This window comes from Calidris pugnax, unplaced genomic scaffold (genome assembly GCF_001431845.1).
Source record: "Calidris pugnax isolate Ruff unplaced genomic scaffold, ASM143184v1 scaffold8, whole genome shotgun sequence".
Taxonomy (NCBI): Eukaryota; Metazoa; Chordata; class Aves; order Charadriiformes; family Scolopacidae; genus Calidris; species Calidris pugnax.
Window position 1 is genome coordinate 24,252,834 of NW_015090830.1, and position 20,939 is coordinate 24,273,772.

Genomic DNA, 20,939 nt, shown 5'->3' on the forward strand with positions numbered 1-20,939 from the left:
GCTGAAACCACAACACAACTGCATCTATAACCGCAGCGGCCACTGCCAAGTACAGAAGCGGTACCGCAGAGTTAACTACTCTCCCCCTCCCCAGTGATGGTCCCCATCCTCTGGCTGAGGCAAAGTGGTGAGACACACAGCAGAATGGGCAGAGCTGTTGCCTGCACACTGTAGGATCTCCACGGAGAAGCAATGCAGCCGTCTCCAGGGCTCTTGGATTTCATATGAATTGCAGTCAGCCTAAAAACTAGACCTGACAACCCAATTTACACTGTCAAAGGCTTTACGCTCCCCAGAGGAATTCTTTACGCACCTTCAGAGGCCAATAAACAGGCTAATCGTTCCTCAATTTGATTATTACACTGTCAAGACCAGGGCAGGATATACTTCAGGATGCCATAAGAAACAAAGATTAAGCCGACAGGCAGCATGTTCTTCCCCGATGTCACGACTATCAGTACAACCCAACACATCCTAATTATCACAACACCTCGCAAGGACAAGTGCAATTAACAGGGCTGATGATCCCAATGGTGTTTAGCACGTAAGTCTCTGGGGTGGGGGCAGGTATTTGCTGTGAAAAGGCACAGCTGTAGCATTCCTTCTATCAGGGACCGGGGCAGCCACGCTCTTGCCTCTTTCAATCACCTGATTCATGTATCTTTAAAAACAATGTCTATAAAATAGCTGAGCAACACTCCTTCCCATTAAAGTTAATAAATCACTGAGGATGTTCTTTCTTAGAAACAGCAGCCTAAAATAAAATTGAGAGATCCAGATTTTTTTTTCAGATGGTAGGGTGCCATTCTTCAAAATGGCTACAGCAGCAATTTCATATGCATCCTTCATTAATGTACACACTAGTAATGCAGGCAGAAGTTGATACACAAATACAATGCCATAAAACTTCTGTTTTCCTCTCAGGCATTTTTTAAAAGCAGAACACAAGCAAAATGTATATACATCTAGTATTCTTTTACACAATACAAATAAATTGAAAAAAAACCCAGCCAACTAAATAGTAAGCAAAAACCCCTAAAGCTTACTAAAAAGAAGTTGATTATAGGACTGAATAATCAAAGATGAACAAATACAGAATCACAGAAAAGTTATGTTAGAAGAGACCTCTAGGGCAGTGGGCTCCAAACTGTTTTGACTGCACACTGCTATCAGTAAAAACTTTTTGAGCACGAATCCCCAGTACTTGTATCTTTATTTATAAATTATATACAAGTACTACTGAAGTTCTAACATTTTCTTCCTGCACTCCCATGGATTGTCTCGCACAACCCCTGGGCTGTGCACAATCCACTTTGAAGAACACTGCTCTAGAGATCATCTAGGCCAGTGCCCCGCTTCAAAGTAAAAATAAGTTGTTTGAGGCCCTGTCTGGTTTAGTTTTAAATATCACCAAAGACAAAGGTTCTCCACCCCCTCTAGACAGGAAAGTGCTGGCAGTTCTCAATGTTGAAAAAAATTTTTCTTTTGTCAAATTAGAATTTTCCTTGCTGCAACTTTTGACCCTTGCCTCATCCTTTTGCTGGGCAACACAGAGAAAAGTTCAGCTCGGTCTTCTCTGTTACTCCATCTGCAGCTGAAGAGAGCAGTTTGACCTGCCCTCTCCTGCTTAGCCTTTAAGGTGAAGCCAACCCAGTCCCCTAAGCTTCTTTCTGTGTCATAAGCCCTTTAACGTGTTGTTGACTCTCTCCCATTGGTAAATCATAGAATCATAGAATCATAGAATGGTTTGGGTTGGAAGGGACCTCAAAGATCATCTAGTTCCAACCCCCCTGCCATGGGCAGGGACACCTCCCACTAGAGCAGGTTGCTCAAGGCCACATCCAGCCTGGCCTCTCTCTTGTACTGGGAAGGACTCAAAACTGGACAAAATATTCTAGATGCAACCTTAGAGATGACAAGTCAAGGAAGATGATGTTCCTTTGATGTTACTAGCCCAGCCTGCACAGTCAAAGCTCATCACCAAAAGGGAGTACTGCTGACTCATCATCAACTTGCTATCCACAGGAGATGCATGGCCCTTTCCTGTAGTTGCTTTCTAGCCTACCTGTGCCCAGACTGTACCAAGACACAGCTACTGTGTTTCAGGTGCCCAACTTCATATTTCTCCTTGTTGAGCTTCATGGGGCTTGAGTCAGCCTATTCCTTCAAGCTGTTGAGATTGCTTTGAAAGGCAGCCCTGCATATCCCCTGATAACGACAGTTTGGCTTCAGTACTGGGCCTGGATAAGGCTGCATCCTATGCCATCAGCCACGTTACTGATGAACATATTAAAAAGTATCAGATCCAGTACCAAACCCTGAGGACCACCATCCATAAATAGGTGCCAGTTACATTTCAACCAATTGACCTTTTACTTTCCACTGAACAAGCCAGTTTTCTGTCTGCTTTGTAGCCCACAAATCCAGTCCCTACCTTCCTTAAGGGTATCTTCCTCCCCATATCTACCACAATTCTTCCAATCTCACCTACAAATATGGAAGTCTTTGCTGAAAGCAAGACAAATGATAATAACCGCTCCTCCTTCATCCACACAGCCAGTTATTTCACTACTGAGGCAAAGGGGTTGGTTAAATATGATTTGCCCATATTAAATCCATGTTGGTTATTCCCAACCACATGTATCAATTTCCATTTCTCAACAAGCTTTGGCTTTCCCAGGTCCATCCCTGCACACTCAGGCTATGTCTCTATACTGCTCCTTAGCAGTTCATCCCCCACCTACCACACTCTGCCTCTTTTAGTATGAGATCAGGAGTCCTCTGTTCAAACCTACTAGACCTGTTTCTTTTCTTGTACATAGGGATAGTTCTTGTGCTTTGAGGAAGATGCCCTTGGAGATCAACCAGATCTCCTGTGTTCGTCTGCACTTCGGGGCAGCTTTGGACAGGCTCCTGCCTACCAGTTTCCCGAAGTCCACTCTCCTGAATTTCAGTATTTTTATTTTCTTATTTTCCATCTCTACCTTTTTAAGGGTCTTAAACCCTATCATCTCATGGCCACTGCAACTAAGACTGCCACTATCTCATCCCCAACCACTTCCCCTTTATTCATGAGTACAAAATCCAGCAGAATGCCTCTCCTAAATGTGTATCCCCACTACCTACACCAAAAAATTGTCTCCAGCACACTCCAAAAATCTCCCAGATTGTTTGTGCTCCAGCATGTTGCCCTGGGTAATTAAAGTGTATTTACAAACAACTATTTTTAACTCCCATTTATTTATAATCTCACATTAACAACTGTTCCTCGGCACTGAGCTGACCACCAGGAAGTCAGGAAAATGCCCAAGAATCCCTTATGTTGTTGGGATGACTTTTTGCCTGAGAAATCTGTTGGATAAACAGATTCCTTACACTGCAGCACAGACCAGAAATATTATCTTGTGGCCTAGGTGGCTGACCTCAGGCCACTACCAACAGACACCAGAATCACAATGCAACATCTTGTGAACCTGACGCAAAGTTCTACAAACATGTAAGATGAAAAAGAAGACTGAATTGTGAGCAATTGACTATTTACTGCACATAAGTCTTACAGTTAAAAAGTTTCAACAGAAGAAAGTGCTGGCAGCTTTAATAAAAATCAGATAAATCCACACCTGTTTGTGGTTCAAGACTGCAGGAATTCTGACCTTGATTCTCTGCCATAGTCCCTTTACAGTGCTCCACCAGCATAAAGGGACCGTGATCCAGGTGGATCTATTTGGTAGGTTGTGACAGCAGGGAGTCCTGACTCTCTAGTGCCCTGTAAGGGCTCTCAGAGCAGTTCTGAAGCTGATGAAAGGTAACTAGTATTTGACACCTTAACACAGAAAGGAAGATTTGCCAAAGCTCCCATAAAAGAAGCCACATCGTTGTTACAACCATCCCCAAAGAATTATGCTGTACACTTGAAAGAAATTGGGGAAAGAAAAGCAACAAACAGCCTGTGATCCTTAAAAAAAAAAAAAAAGCCATTGATTTAAAGCTCGATCAATACCTGGTCCAGCGGAACTTCTACACGAGTATGTTCATCTTCCTGCACTTCAGCTGCCCCCCACACTTCAGACCCCTCCTCTCTGGCTTTGTAAATATCTTCACCTGCGATGGGAGAGACACAGAGTGGAAGGAAGTGAAGGCCAATTGTGACACTGTGTGGCACAACTGCAAACTGCATTCAATGTTGTTTCTCAGAGCAGGTTTCTGAGCTGACCCACCATTCCCCGTACAGTTATTTTAATGAAGTTTTCAATCTCTCATTATTGTCAATTTGTTTTCCTTTCCTTTTTAATAACAAATACTTACATGTTACACCATTTGGGGAAGGCAAGAGAGAAGAGGGAAGAAAAACAAAGACTAAACAAAGCCCTGTATCTGAAGTTCCTTCACTTCTGGCAAAGGTCAGGAGCCAATCTGAATTTAATACAACAACATATTACTTCTATTTCTAAAGTCAATGATAGTACCTTCTATTAAATAGCATTATAACACACATCTAGCAAAAATCTCAGGCTCTGAATCAACAATAAATATGGTGAAGCAGGACAGGAGTAAAAGATTAACAGAAGCAGTTGGGGAATGCTACTCCCCACCCTTGGGCACGTGCAAATAGAATTATAGCTGAAACTCCACATCCCCATTAAAAAAAGCACATACTGCTGGCTAACAGGCTTAATGGTTAGAATGATGTTCAATTCTGCAAAGACTTTACACCACTTAGAGTAAGAGTAATTTTTTTCCCACAAATCTAAGTAATAACCAGGGATCTTTGAATTTTCTAATACAGATCTTTCATTCTCAGCTAACTAGGAAAGTGAAGATGGGTACATACAGAAGACCATTTCCAAGTGATGCACATTCCTGTCTCCCTTCCCCCAGGACTGAAAGCAGCCCCGAAATCAAAAGCGTAGGTTATTCTAACCCATCTCCCTCTCCATCCCTAAGACAGACAGATGGTCCTATGCTGATGTGTTCATATCCAGCATAATAAGTAACTACAATAAGAAAGAGGAAAAAAATATTTGTGTTGTTTTGGACTGTCTCTTAATTCTTCATAAGAGGATAATAACAGAACTCGATAATATCCACTGACCATGCAAATTGTTCTACATTGCTTGACACTGTTAAATGAACAGCCCTAGTGTAGCACTGAACTATTCACACCACCTTTGAGAAGGAGGAAAAATAATGTATAAAACCCCAAGACTTAGGGAAATCCAGAGTCCACCTGCATTGACTACTCTACAAGTTAGTTTTCCAGTTACCTTCTCATCACTACAAGAGCCAAGGAAGGAGTTTACCTGGGGAACAAAGTTCTGAGGCATACCATACCATACCACTGTAAATGGCTAACTGGAGGGGAGGTGCCAGCTCATCCGGGTGGCCTTAGACATCTACTGACGGGCCCCTGACTAGAGAACCAGAAATTAAAGCTGTTCTCCTAGTTTGAAATGAAGAGGCAGGAATGGGGAAGTCTGTGGAACATCACAATAATATTCCAGAGTGGTACCACTGACAGCATCTTAGGAGAGATTTTCTGATGGATAAAGCAGCTTGAGTACCTGAGCATCAGTCCTGCTGGAACAAAAGATCTGACAAAAGCTCTATACTACTTATCCTCTGAAAATACCAGTGTTGGAAATACCACAGGGTTCTTAGCACCATTGCCTGGATTCTTATTCTAAACATCACGCACATCTTGAAAAAGGTCCCATCTTCACACTTAGCATGGAAATAATAATTTGTATTTTCTTAATTTTTTTTTTGTTGGTAGATTATTAAATATAATGCATCTGTTGTAGTATGTTCCATCGAAAACAACTAAGGACATCCAATATCTGCTGGCAGTACAGTAAAGCTTGGACAATCTACACGTAGATTACGTGTAGATCTCATTACAGCCCCCCTTTGATGAGACAAGGTAAAGCTTGGACAATCTACACGTACGTATCTCATTACAGCCCCCCTTTGATGAGACAAGCTTTTTTGACAAATTCAGCAATAAAAACATGGAGCTATGGAGAGTAGCATCAAAATGCATCTGAATGGGTGCTACTTGTACTTTTTCAAGTAACCTGTGCACTTCACATTTCCCATTTTTCTGAGCTCTCTAAGGCACAGAAGGTTCTGTTTCACTTACCTGATATTATGATTGTTGCCTCCCATCACAGATGTTTGATTGTGATATAGATTACCCCCATATTCTGAGAGGAAAACATAATCTGTTTCTTGAAAGCCACCATGATGCTTCTCCTAATTCAAGGCCTTCCCTTAAGCACCTAAGAAAATAAGCTTGTCCTACATTCCTTGGCTCACTGAACTATAAAAAGTCAAATCAGTGTCAGAGAGAACTGTGTTTAATATCACCATCATTCCATTTAGATTCTGTAATAATACCTTTGCCTTCAAGATGCCCAAGTCTTTCAACAGAAATGGTGATTGTCTGGCCTCTAGGGGTAAAAGGATTTTGATGCAGAGGTAATTCTCATCAGGTTTTTCTCAGGCAGGGCAAAAGTAGTACAAGGGAGATGAACATGTGTCAGCCCTGGAGGCCAAATCCACAAAATTCATCTCTAGAGTTGAGGATTCTCGATTTAAAGCACCTCTCCTTAGAAGAGCAGCCTCAGGGCTATGCTGAATAACCCAGCACAAGGAGACAGTTGTGCAGTATTTTCAGAAACCTTAATCATGAAACCAAGAGGAAGTGAGGGAGAGGGAAGAAGACGATAATTTTTCACCTGGGCCAGGCAACCAACTTTCCCATTCAAAACACTGTACCCAAAGAGCTAGAAACAGCGGGATTCCAAAAAGGAAAAACTGAAATCCCCTTGGGGTTTCCTCCAAGCACTTTCGAAGAGGTGTCTGCTCAGAAAGCTGGTTGTAAATGGAAAGAAATTAGTTCAAAAGAGCCTTCCAGCATCTCTCAAGGACACCAGCATTCATTGCCTTGCACAGGAAGCACTCTGAAGTGAAATAGCATCCCTGCTCTTCCACAGAGTGGAGGATGCCAAAACTAGATGCCAGGCTGCAATGGGAAAGAATAGAGACCACAGAAGTCACCAAAAAAACTTCAAGGACAGTGTTTTCAGACAAATGGGAAGTTATCCCATTTTTAGAACAACTATATTCTTTGCAGAAAACAAGTAGCTAAAGAATAGCACGTTTCAAATGCACACAACACAAAAGATCGTTAGTTGGTTTCTGAAGGGATGGCAGAAAAGATTTGTTTTCAGCAGGAAAATTGACAACAAAAGGGGAATGAATTATTTAGCTCTGCACAAACATGAGAGCATGGAAGACAAATGTCCAAAACACATGTACCATTAATAGTCAGGGAAGGAAGAAAAACACTTAGTTCTGAAATGTGCCAAGAGAGGTGAAGAAAAAAATGAGACTAACTGAAAAATGGGAAAGTTGTAACGCTTGAATAAAACTGGAATAAATAAAAATATCCAAAGAAAATGGCAAGGAATTAAATTAGTCCTACATTAGGACACATACTGTTGTCTTTTGGTACAATAGAGGGAAAAAAAGTACAAAAATTGTAAAATAATTTACAAAAAATTAACTTGATTAAATGGAGCAGTAAGAAAATAGCCTAAAATGTAAATATTATTAGTGTGTTGCTACCCTACTTCAGCCAGAAGTATTTACACTTTTTGTATGTGAATTTACGAATATTTGGAGAAAGGCAGCTGAGTGAAAGGCCAGCATCTTGCTTGTTTATGTGATTCTGTGTCAGGATCTTGTCAGCAGGAGTTTGTAGACCACATTAATCACTATTATCAGTGCTGTGAGTTACTCAGCACCTCCCAAGCAAATGTGTTAGCTTGGGCAATTTTGCCTCATATTTTATAGGTAATATTTCAGAAATGCTTTTTGGTTCAGGAAAAAAAAAAAAGCAAACCAAAAAAATCTTATTGATGCAATATTTCACATCTCTGTCTCTGAATCGTTAGTCAGTTTCTAGACAAATCTCTAAGGGAGGGAAAAACAAGAAGGCATTTTAGAAAACGCTATAAATTACACGGAAAAAAACATTTTTGCAAGTTTTCATTCTATATTGTTATGGGGCTTACACTGCAATCTCTACTGAAGTTAGATACACTAAAGTTGAAAGTTGAAACACTGGCACCTACTTTATGGCCAACCTCTAGAGCTAGAAGCAATGGAGCCACACAAACAGTATGAACAAGAGAACATTTTTCTGCAGAAAAAGGTGGTGAAATTACACGAGAGAGGATGTTCTCAGAAGGCTTAGCTCTTTGGAAATCAGACGCAGAGGCTATGGGTAGAAGAAAAGTAGAGTGGGTCAGGTCTGGATCAGAACCTTATAAAGGATGATGACTGATAAATAGGGCGTGGGGTTTCTGAATTTGTACGTGCCCAAGGCCTATTTCATAAAGTAAGTGGCTTGGTCCTCACTGGGTTTCATCATAGTTAAGAGAAGGTGGTACTGTGTTCCTATAGTGCTTTTTAACCTCTGTGACTTCGTTGCAAATGGACAAATGAAACAAATTAAGACAATGTTAAGACCTCTGTAAACTATGCTTCTTGCATAATGGCTCTTAATAGCCAAGAATCTTCCTCTTAAGAGTTACCTACTCCGTCCTGTCCCATCCCCTTACCCAAGCCAGCTCTGACAGCTTTGCAGCCCCTGAGGATTCATTTGTGTGAAGGGGAGTCCGCTGACCATTCAGGGGAATTTTCTAGATGTTTTACACTTCTGGCTAATCTCCTAATAGGTACAGAACAAAATGATTATCAGCAACAGCAAATTTGTAAGTGCCCAAACCATTTTGACTGACAACATATCACCTACATATTACATATTATCAGTTGTCTCAATACACAGATATTCAGTCTATTGTGCAATCACTCAGTTCAGTATGTACAGAAAGAAGCAATGAATCAATGCATATATAACTGCACAAAACTTGGCAAAAGTGCAAAGGTCATTTTCTGTCTGATGCCACTCAGTATTTCAGCTGGAATCCTTTCCTATACTTAGATAAACACGAAAGTTATATGACTTTATTAAACAGTAATTGAGTTACAGATTGAACTAACTCATAAGAAATATATATATTTTAAATAATTAAGCATAGCAATTAATGGCTCTTGTATAAGCTCCTTTCCCAAGTAGCATTAACCGTAGAACATTTATTGCAGCACAAATTACAACATTATGCAGTCATTAATGCATTTCAAATTTTAAACTGATTGAAGTTTAGCAGTAGGGATAAAAAAAATCATTGTAATAATAGCCTGCCCTGAATATTTTATGGAAATCAGAGGCATTTACTAACTGCAAGCTCTGTATGTAAGCAAGGAAGTTAATGTGACTATAAAAAAAAATTAATGTGACTTGCCACAGAGGCTGCCTCATAAAAACATTAAGTCAAATTAAAAACAAAATGTAAAAAATCTGTGGCTCATTAAATTGAATAGATTGCCACAAGGAATAGGGAGGACGTGCATTTATGCTTATCTACAACATAATTTTCTTTTCTGTTTTTCTTTGGTTGTTTGTGTTTGTTGGTTTGTTTTTTTTTTTTCATTTCAAGGGTTTTTTAATTGTACAAGGCCCATTTCCAACAAAAAGCCTCTGCCTTGATGATAGGTTTGCATGTGTGTGTGTGCTTGTGACTTCTGCCATCAAGAAGTAACCGAGTTAAAAAGAAATTGTTAACAATATACATATGAAACTATTGGGAATATTAAAAAATATTCATTTTTCTTCACCTGACACTATTGCAGCCTCAAGCTTCTAAGCAATTATTTGTGACTTCTGCCATCAAGGAGTAATGGAGTTAAAAAGAAACTGGTAGCAATACACATATGAAACTGTTTGGAATATTAAAAATATGCATTTTTCTTCATCTGATACTATTGCAGCCTCAAGCTTCTAAGCAATTAGTTGCTCTCTTCAGAAAATATTGAATTTCTAATAAGATTTCACATTATTACGGATTCCTGTCATCTGACTACCTCAACAGAAGCTGCAAAAGGTCCTTCTAGATGTTGACCCTGTATGCAGCAGTCTCCTTTAATGATAGGAAATATGGTAAGCTAGAGCCAAGGAAAAGCTGCCTTAGTCAGGTGCAATAGCTCAGTCATCTTTATGCATAACAGCTACATAAAAAAAGGACTGCATGTCAAATACAAGCTTTTTCCTTCCTCCTCCTTACTTCGGTCATTCACCTCATTTATTCTGTGTTTCGAAGCACCTAATTTATTCATTTATTTAAATGACAGATCATTAAGACCATTTGCATTTTGAAATTAATAAAGCAGCTTCCGTTCAGCCACATCTTTTTTAATTCCATGCCTGTTCCAAAACTCAGCATTTTCTTGGGAACAAGCTGGGTCCTAGGGGCTAAACTGTCACAAAGCAAATGCAAAAGCCCTGAAATGTCTGTCCCGGTCCAACGTGAGGGATGCACTGTCCTAAGGGCTAAACTGTCACAAAGGAAATGCAAAAGCCCTGAAACGTCTGTCCCGGTCCAACGTGAGGGATGCACTTGATCCCCTAATGATCCCCTAATCAAACTAGCAGAGGTTTGGTACAGACTCTAAAGGAGGTAAAGCCAGGCCATGAACTCTGCTAGTTTCAATCTGCTCCCTGAAAACCCACAAGGGAGCAGAGTGACACAGAGAGCACCGATGCATGTGAGCTTGGATCACCAACCGTGCAATTAACACAGGAATAGCAGATGGCTTTTTCAAGATTCATTGATCAAGGAACAAAGTTGTGGGTACAAGGAATCTTGTGCAACCTTTATGCATAACAGCTACATAAAAAAAGGACTGCATGTCAAATACAAGCTTTTTCCTTCCTCCTCCTTACTTCGGTCATTCACCTCATTTATTCTGTGTTTCGAAGCACCTAATTTATTCATTTATTTAAATGACAGATCATTAAGACCATTTGCATTTTGAAATTAATAAAGCAGCTTCCGTTCAGCCACATCTTTTTTAATTCCATGCCTGTTCCAAAACTCAGCATTTTCTTGGGAACAAGCTGGGTCCTAGGGGCTAAACTGTCACAAAGCAAATGCAAAAGCCCTGAAATGTCTGTCCCGGTCCAACGTGAGGGATGCACTTGATCCCCTAATCAAACTAGCAGAGGTTTGGTACAACTCTAAAGGAGGTAAAGCCAGGCCACGAACTCTGCTAGTTTCAATCTGCTCCCTGAAAACCCACAAGGGAGCAGAGTGACACAGAGAGCACCGATGCATGTGAGCTTGGATCACCAACCGTGCAATTAACACAGGAATAGCAGATGGCTTTTTCAAGATTCATTGATCAAGGAACAAAGTTGTGGGTACAAGGAATCTTGTGCAACCTTTTCCGTCGCACGTAATTTGACTACAAGCCAACCACTTTATCCCATAAATATGACAGCCTAAGTGTCTAGCTCTCCCTGGTAGACAGTCTTTTCCGTCGCACGTAATTTGACTACGAGCCAACCACTTTATCCCATAAACATGACAGCCTAAGTGTCTAGCTCTCCCTGGTAGACAGCCTGGCTGAGGGGTGGTCATCTCCCCTTGAGCTGGGATGTCTCTCAAGGTTGTTCATAGAGGCAGAGAGATCTTTTGGTAAGTGATCGCTATCGCTCATAAACCTGTAGTATGGTAACTTCGATTGTGCCTTGGTAACTTTGAACACATGCTGAATTGATGCTAATGAAACATCACATAAACTTGGCATATATAATCCTTTATAAACAAACTGTTGACCAAGTCTGGGACTATGTCTGGATCCACTAAACATGACAGCCTAAGTGTCTAGCTCTCCCTGGTAGACAGCCTGGCTGAGGGGTGGTCATCTCCCCTTGAGCTGGGATGTCTCTCAAGGTTGTTCATAGAGGCAGAGAGATCTTTTGGTAAGTGATCGCTATCGCTCATAAACCTGTAGTATGGTAACTTCGATTGTGCCTTGGTAACTTTGAACACATGCTGAATTGATGCTAATGAAACATCACATAAACTTTGCATATATAATCCTTTATAAACAAACTGTTGACCAAGTCTGGGACTAAGCCTGGATCCACCTAGATTCTTCTCTGAGAAGGAGTTTAGAAAGCAAGGGCATCCATTCTGAACCTCATGACTCAACGGCAGGGCCTCCTTACTCTTTGCAGCCTCAGCCTCTCTATGAATCATTTTATCTGGAGTGCAACTCAATTTTCCTTTGTATATTTTTTCCATGCAGTAATTAATAGAGTTAATCTTGCCATCGGACTTTGTTAAGTAGCACTTCTAAAACATAATATTAAAACCACTTTTGCTAACACCTTTGACAGTGGTTAAGTTATCTAAATCACCCGTTTGCGGCATTCAGACTTTCCAAATTGAGCATCAGCACACCTACGCTCCATCCTGCAGCAGGTGAAGCAACGTGACTTTCCTGCTGCCAAGCACTATTTCCCCATTTTATGTTTTGCAATATATTCATTTTAATAAAAGCAAACCCAAAGAAACTCACCGTGTGCTCAAAGAAAGAGGCTGCAAGGTTTATCATCATTTCAGTTGCCCACTGACACTGGTATATTCTGGCTCCCAAGCTTCAGCACTGTCACAATACCCACTAACAGCAACAAGGGTTCTCAGCTCTTGCTATAGATTGCAATTTTATCTCCAATTACGTGAAGAATAAACCTACAGGTCTTGTAAAAACTCCACAAATAAGGGACAAGAAAGATCATGTCTCTTCAGCACAGTTTTTGCCTCCTCTGACAACACAGCAGTGATATGATCTACGTGCCTGTGTTTTAACTACAGAGAGTTTGTTAATCCTGAAAATGTGCAACCACAATTAAACTACTGTATTTGAATGGAATAGGCTTTAGACTGCTCCCTGAGAAGAATATTCCATATTCCATTATTCTTCTGTACTTTCCTGTTCAACTTCCTATAGTATACTCCTTACAGAATGTGCTGCAAACAAAAAATAAGTAGGTTTGGGTTTTGTGGTTATTTTTAAATCTTAAACCAAGATGCTGATCATTAAATGTGCCTTTGGTGTCATTTTCATAAACCACCTCACATTTCCAGTTGCAATTACTGTAACATATAATATATTCAATATTATTTAGGATTCTACCAGCTCAATGAGAGTCCAACCCTAACATTAATAGCACGCCTTATAGCTTACAAAAACCAAAGCACCAGCTCACAGTCTACTGGATTTGCTCTAAGAAGCGGTGAATTTAAATCTTGCACAAAGAGCTCTCAACACTAAGAAATTCTTTAATCATCTTGATTTGAGAGGATTATGACACGGATCAGTTGTAATATGAATGGCATGCTGGTAAAATTCTCAGTGTCTTAAAAAAACCCACATATTCAAAATAAATACACGGCTAGCCCAACTAAACTCTGTTGGAAGATTAGGTTAAGCTTTAAATAAGCTATGAGCATAATTCTTTAGATGTTAAGTCCCAGGAAACAATCATTTTAAAACAGTCTGGCACTCAAAACCAGAAGATTCCACTTAACTGCTAAACTGGCAGGGAAAAGGACAGCAAAGAATATGAGATACATTTTCTACTATGAATATTTTCTTTTTATCTATTTCCATACCCTTCAAAATGTGCATGTGTAAACTCACTGTGCAATTTATTGGACTCAGATTAAAATAAATTAATCCCACATCAGTGATAGCCAAATGCAGCCAATTAAAATGCCAAGAGTCTTTTTCACTGTGCATCAGGAAAAAATAAAGGAAAAATCGTAAAATGGTGATTAAGTGCTTCCCTTACCCAATCCAAAGCCTTTGAACTTTTTGGAATAAACCTGCAAAGCCAACTGAGGAACTCCAATGAGCCTTCAGAGTAGACAGTGGAGCTATACTGATCAAAATAGTACTTGGGAGTAATCATTACCACTGTGTTCCTGCAGTTGGCTTCTAGCTCTCCATCAAAAATACATCTCCATTTCAGAATCAGACTCTTCAATCACTCTAAAACAAAACTGAAAATGCCATAGTTCAAGTCAGGAATTACATATATAATACATCCAATACTTCAGTATCTGGTCTAAGCTAGATTTCTAATTTCCTTGTCAACTGAGAGAATGGGCATCTCAAGACACACTTGTCTCTCTTTGACAGGTGGAACCTGGAAGCTCAGCTTGAATTAATTCTCCAACCCTCATACGGTGAAAGGTAGGCAAGATGCATCTTCATCTTGCCCTCAACAAGTTCCCAGGAGCAGCTGGAATCTGAAAGTGAACCACAGTCAAGAAATCCTTTAGGATTTACCGCACCTTTCTTGTTGCCATGAGGAAACAGACCAAAACCAACAGCCTCCCCAAATAAAGAGCCTTTTCTGAACTTCTGTCCTAACAGCTGGAGATGTAGACAGACAAGGGACGTTCTGAGAAGTCTGGTGTCCTCTTCACCCTGCAAGGGCAGAGCTTACAGCTGGGCATTTGTGGGCAAAGGTAGGAGAAGAACAAAAGCGCCACTTGCACGCTTCCTTCTCAACTTCTGTTCCTCAACCCTAGGTTTGAAGCGGTCTTGAAAAGGCACAAGCAAACTGGGAAGAAAGCTGCAATACTCCTTTCCACTAACTGAATCTACCTGAAATACTACAGCTGATCGACCGTATGGTACCAGCTGCCTGCCTAAGAGCTGCAGCTCATACAGTCAAACCCAGGTGAAACAGAATGGCCTTCATACAGAATAAACCACCCCTGTTACCAGCTTTTAAGGCACCCTCCTCCTCCCCTTCAGTCCCACAACAGCTGCAGGAGTCCATCTCACCCCAAGACAAGGTGACAAACCAGGAGAGAGTGAGGGAGAGATCTTATTGACAGGGAGACACTAAAAGCACACACATGAGGAGAAGGGGAAGAGCTTGCACTAACACACAGAGCAACAGCCTATATTCTGCCTTTTCAAGTTGGACTGGATGTTAACACAGATCTTCAGCACATGAAGAAGTACTGAAGACAACAGGTGAAGACAAACAGTATCCTTAGAAGTATTGTACACGTACCCTTCATCTGCCCTCTGGATCCTAACATACTGCCCCAGCACTATAAGCTCCTTTCACCCCCAAATAGGGAGCATGCATGTAAATAAAGCTTCCAAGCACAGGATAAGTACAAAGACTCACACAACATGGTGCCAGTCTAAGCCGTGGTCAGTTATTTGTATTTTGAAACCCAGAAGCTCAGTATCTTTAAATATTAATTTCAATGAAGCTTTTTTTTGTTGTTGTTGTTAAAAATTAAACAACGGTTCTTCAGTTTTTAAACAAAATTTGTCCAGAGTTTGCCTGTTGGTTTTCTTTCCTTTTAACTGAATTAAATATTCCTGTTCCATGGTTGTAGCACAGCAGTCACATTAACTTGTAATGAATACTTAAAATGCAAAAAACCAATATTCTTTGCTCTGTTGAGTTCTCGTCACACTTCCGTTATTTCAATACAAAGTGCACTGCAATTGCACAGAAAACTACTTCTGCTTTAAAAAGTCATAGCCCATAAATCAGCCATCAAAAGTACACACAAGAACTTTGTAAAGAGCACCAGGACATTTATTTAACGGATGCATTCAAAAGAATAACTTTGTCTTAGTCAGAAAAAAGTTATACTTCACACTCACATAATGACTTGGAGCTATAAAGCACTCCAAAAGAAAGCTACAAAGCTATGAATTATGACTTGAATAAAGTCTAAAGGCAACTTTTCAAGCTATGAAGTTACTTTATAGAGATGCCTGTTACACAGCTGATGCAGCCTCTTGACAAGTCTACTCTTCAAAACCACAGCGTGTGTCACCACCTGTTGTAAAGCTGCACAGGGCTGGGTCAAAACGGACGAGAAAAATAGCCAAACAAGAATGGCACGTCCTCTCTGCTCCCAAGCTGATCAAAGGAAAAGGCCTGTGACAACCAGGTGGAGAAGGAAGCTAAGAGAGCTTTTGTCTTCCCATTGCCCACCTCTGACCTTATGCAGCCACTCCACAAGAGCCTTGGCAAGCCAAGCGTTTCTACAGCTGCTCTCTGACATACCCTTGAGCCACATGGAGGAAGTTTCAGAAAGGTGGGAACAGATTAGGAGGGCTGAACTGCCTCCTGTCACACGTTTCTCTCCATGTCGATGCTTCATTGACTATAGAATGTATCTAGGCCCAAGCAACTGCCTGAAGTCAAACAGGAAAACTGAGGCAGAAGAAGATTTCTCTCCATGTCAATGCTTCATTGACTATAGAATGTATCCAAGCTACTGCCCAAAGTCAAACAGGAAAACTGAGGCAGAAGAAGGGGTTGAACCCAGACCTCCAGATCCTGGTGAATCAGTGCCAGACAGAAAGGATTACTGAAGGAAAGACCAACAAATGGCACAGAAAGAAAACAGTTGAAATCAGATAAAATTAACCAAGTGCCACATGGACCCAAGGAAAAGCATCGGAAAATGGGATGTCCCCTGCTCACAGCAGGGAGGTTGGAACTAGATGATCTTTAAGGTCCCTTCCAACCGAAACCACTCTGCAATTCTATGATGGAAAGGAAAGTAGTGGAAAGAGCAGAGGGAAGAACAGCGAAAGGTGGGGAGGGAGGGAAGGGGAAGAGGCAGGGAGCAAAGCAAAGGGGGTGGAGAATGGAGAACGGTGCAAGGAGACCAGACTGATAAACAGTGAAAGAATTGTTAGGGTAAGAGCATCACAGCTGTCGTGGGTGCCACAGGATGAATTAAAACAAACAGAAACAAATTGTCACAGACACAGCTGTGTATTACAGAAGCTTTCTTCCATAACAGTATCAGAAAACTGCAGGTATGAAATGCATCTGTCACAAACTTGGGGTCACCTGACAATTTTGCAGCACTCCGAAAATACTGATAGTCCCATTAAGGACTAAATTGACCTATACTAGCTTGGTTACATTCCTTACTTTAATTATAGAAGTATGCCACAAGTACTGCTACATACTAATGCCCATTATATGTTTTTCCTCTTTCCACAAAAGACAGGATCCTGGCTCTGGACTAATCTGATCCTCTCCATTAAGTCTGAGTCAGCCTTCAGACTTTCAGTCTTCAAACATTAGCTAGAAACTATTTAAATGTCAATGTTTTAACCAAAATTCCTTTAAGAATATTTCCATCAAAACAACAACAACAAAAAAAATGCAATAAGCCTCCTACTGAACTAATGGAACACTCACACCAGGCTATTAAAAGGGCAGGATATTCAAATATTCCTGCAGCCATTTCGTTTGTGTACATTTTATATTTTAAACTGTGAAGTTTATGATGGACAGCAGGATCCTTAACAACATCGTTACTTGGTAAATGAAGAGAATAAAATATAAGGTGCAAGGGGACATTATAGAATCACAGAATGGTCCTCTGGAGATCATTTAGTCCAACCCCCTGCCAAAGCAGGTTCACCCAGAGCAGGTTGGACAGGAACACATCCAGGTGGGTTTTGAGTATCTCCAGAGAAGGAGACTCCACCACCTCTCTGGGCAGCCTGTTCCAGGGCTCTGCCACCCTCAAAGTAAAGAAGTTCTTCCTCATGTTGGATGGAATTTCCTGTGTTCCAGCTTGTGCCTATTGCCCCTTGCCCTGTCACTGGGTACCACTGAAAATGATCTGGCCTTATCCTCTTGACACCCGCCTTTTAGATATTTATATTTAGACTCGACCACTGTAGAGATCAGAGGCTTTCATATGACTTGGCTTATATATTATTTTTTAAATCTGTTTTATCAGTATCACTGACATTAATAGATTCTTTCACTTAATATAGTAATGCACATACACTCATATGACCATATACATACCGGATAATTTTTTTTGGTCTGGAATATCTCTCTGTGAAAGATGTATCAGCCGCTAGTAATTCAGATAGTTAGGAATTACATACTTCTCTGAGGTTTTATCATTAGCTTTTAGCTCTATTCTTGCAACAGAGAGTATAAATTGTTTCACATGAAATATGAACTGGTTTATTCACATTGTTTAATGATGATACTGAGAACACAGTGTGTGTGAAAACTTCATTAATTATTAAATAATAGCAATCCTATATTTTCCCAATGATTTGTGTGATGATCTATATATTTTAGGTTTACAATAATAGCTCTTTCTTCAGAGTAAATATTTGTAAAGCCTTGAGCTTCCAAATCTACATGTCCAAGCTTCCATTTAAGCACATAATGAGCCCAACAAAGACACAGGTAAGTGAGCATGTGACTGACCAGTTGAGTCTCTTCAGGAACATGCTGGTTTACTTTTAAGCAAGCAGGTGCCAGAGGCTCAGTAAAAGAAATGAAACCTAGACTGTACGCTTAAAAAGGTTAATCATGCATGTTAGCGTGACTTGGCAAAAAAAAAAAATATATATATATAAATACATGCTTAAGCACATTTTGAAATTGGGCTGTTTTGGTAGGGGCTCTTCTTGACTTCAGACCTCATGTCATCTCCTGCAGAATTCCACACCTCTTCTTGCAAGAACTTTTCATATGGAAGACCCTCACCACTGACATCTCAAAATTCAGACCTCACAATAGTTATGGAAACTTTTATCTGAGACAAGAGTTAACAGAAGAAAGCCATGCTGTGGGACTCAAGGATTAATTCCAAACACAAACCAAATGAAGTGAAGACAAACAGAGGAAAAGAGATCTTGATGCATTAACTCACATCACAGTATCATCTACCTCTCTAGACATATGTGCAGAAGAAATTTACTCAACTTATTTGGAAATTTAGAAGGCTATGTCTCTTATGATATAAACAAACATATTCACATTTGTGCCCAGATTAAACAAAATTTATAAAACTTACTAATATATTCAGGCTGCAGCATATTTAGACTCCAGCAGCAAAAATTATAGAGGCTAATGCTATTTAAATAATTGACCTGAAACAAATCAAGAGGATAAGAAAATCTGTCTACCCTGCTTTAAAGAGCCTACTGATTTACCAATATTCTTCACTGCTAAATGCATGGTACACTTAATGTCAGTCATCCTAATTTATTGTCAGAATTCCTTAAATTACTTTCCTATGATTTTACCCTTCATAAGAACACCTACCAGCTACTGTAAGGATAAAACAACAGAGATCTTAAAAGGCATGAAGAAAATCTTTCTGCAGGAAAGCAGAATGCATTCATATGGAAACACAAAGTTATTACACAGCAGATACTAAAAGCCTTATTTCGAAGAGCCGGATGGATTGAGGGGAAAGGAAGAAAACTCATTCCCATTTGTGCCGTGTCCAAACTGTCACACTGTTAATTTAAAAATAGAAATTAATGGTCTAACCATTATGTGGTTTTAGCCAGTTTCAAGCTTCCACTCACAACTATTTAAAAGAAAGGTCTGATTTTCTAAGAAACAGAATGTAGCACTGTGGAAACTGCTGTATCAGATCAGATCTGTGGTTCATCCATACCAGTACCCTATGTCTGACAATGCCAGTACAGGATGCTCTAGGACAAAAAACCACCAACCAAAACAAACAACAAAAACAACAACAACAAAACACAAAAAAACCCCAACAACAGTAGCCAGATGATGGCTAACCTATGTTCTGATTTGAAATAGTCTTTCTAGTTACCAACTGGTTTAGAACTTGATATCTGAATTTTTACATCACAACCACAGTTTGTTAGAAATATCTATCATAGTCCCAGATATTATTCTTACCCAACATAGTATTTTTGAACCAAAAGACTTCTTTTTTGATGCAATAAAAAATTAGCAGGTTCTTCTGTTTCATGTGGTTTTTTTCAGATCCCTAACCTTTTTTTTTTCTTTCCATGAGGTTTTCCTAAAACTATAATGCCCCTTTCTGAGATGTGATTTCAAAGAATCACAGATAAGCTCGAACATTGATTTTATATACCACAGGATATTCACTTTATCTCTACATATCACAACATCTTACTGATTTTTTAATGACCTCTGCTGTAGCATCAGAAGAGAATTTCACAAAATTGGCTTCATCAATGTTTTCCTAAACATTTACTGCTAGTGCAGCACCCTGTAAAGTATTTCAGTTCACCATTTACCTGCCATTCTGCGTTGCTTTTGCATTACCAACATTAACTTGATACCACACCATCTAGATGGCCACTTAGCTTTCTGCACAGAAACTTCAACTTTTTTTACAAACCATGAACATACAATGAATTCTTGATCAAGAAATCTTGCAAACCCACCCTTTTATTCAGCACTTTATTATTATTTGTCTTTGCACTGTCTTTGCCATTTAAACAATTCTAGCAATGAGAAAAAAAAATATTTCCTCAGAAAGAGGTTTATTTCCTTAGAAAAAAGCTAGATGCTTTCTACCTGTTGTTCCCCTCATGCTTAATGAAACCTGCAATAACAAAAAAATGTGAAGGCCTCACAAAAATATTTTTTTAAAAAAAGAGAGATTAAAAAAATATATACATACACTATTAATAGCTTCAGCTTCACAGAGGATCAATCAGCAATGACACAGGTCTGAAAGCGTCACAGCAGCCTGTACAGTATAAACTAGAAAGCTGCTGAAGGTCACCTGGTTCAGTCATCAGCAAGAAGCCTCTCCCTGATGCACCATCTCAACAGTATGGAAAGCATAGCAGACAGCAGTGACCCCCTACAAGATGTCCCCTAGGGACAAACAGAAACGGAGTTGGGAACTTTCCTGTAGAACATCTTCTATACTAGGATCTCCATGGGTTTAATCAGATGAAAGGTTGTCAAGAGACGGGCAGGCAGGTTAAACCCAAGCAGCCTACTGAGCCATGAACAACAAACTGTGTGATACAGATACATTAGGATATCTGGGTATGAAAATATTTTCAGTGTTTGCATATTTCTAACATTTCTTTCTTTCCTGCTTCAATCATATGCTGAAGGTCACCTCAGTACGTCAAAAGAAGCAGGCAGAGAAGCCAGCCACAACCTGGTCTGCTTG

At 40.0% G+C, this 20,939-nt stretch overlaps 1 protein-coding gene across 1 annotated transcript in view; it reads right to left on the minus strand.

The window, feature by feature from the left end:
• Positions 1 to 3,982: 3,982 nt before the first annotated feature.
• Positions 3,983 to 20,939, minus strand: part of DCDC2 (doublecortin domain containing 2) — a 51,528-nt gene continuing 34,571 nt past the window's right edge. The window contains exon 8 of the mRNA XM_014940790.1: positions 3,983 to 4,101. Within this exon, the coding sequence (XP_014796276.1) occupies positions 3,983 to 4,101 (119 nt within the window). The remainder of the gene's footprint in view (positions 4,102 to 20,939) is intronic.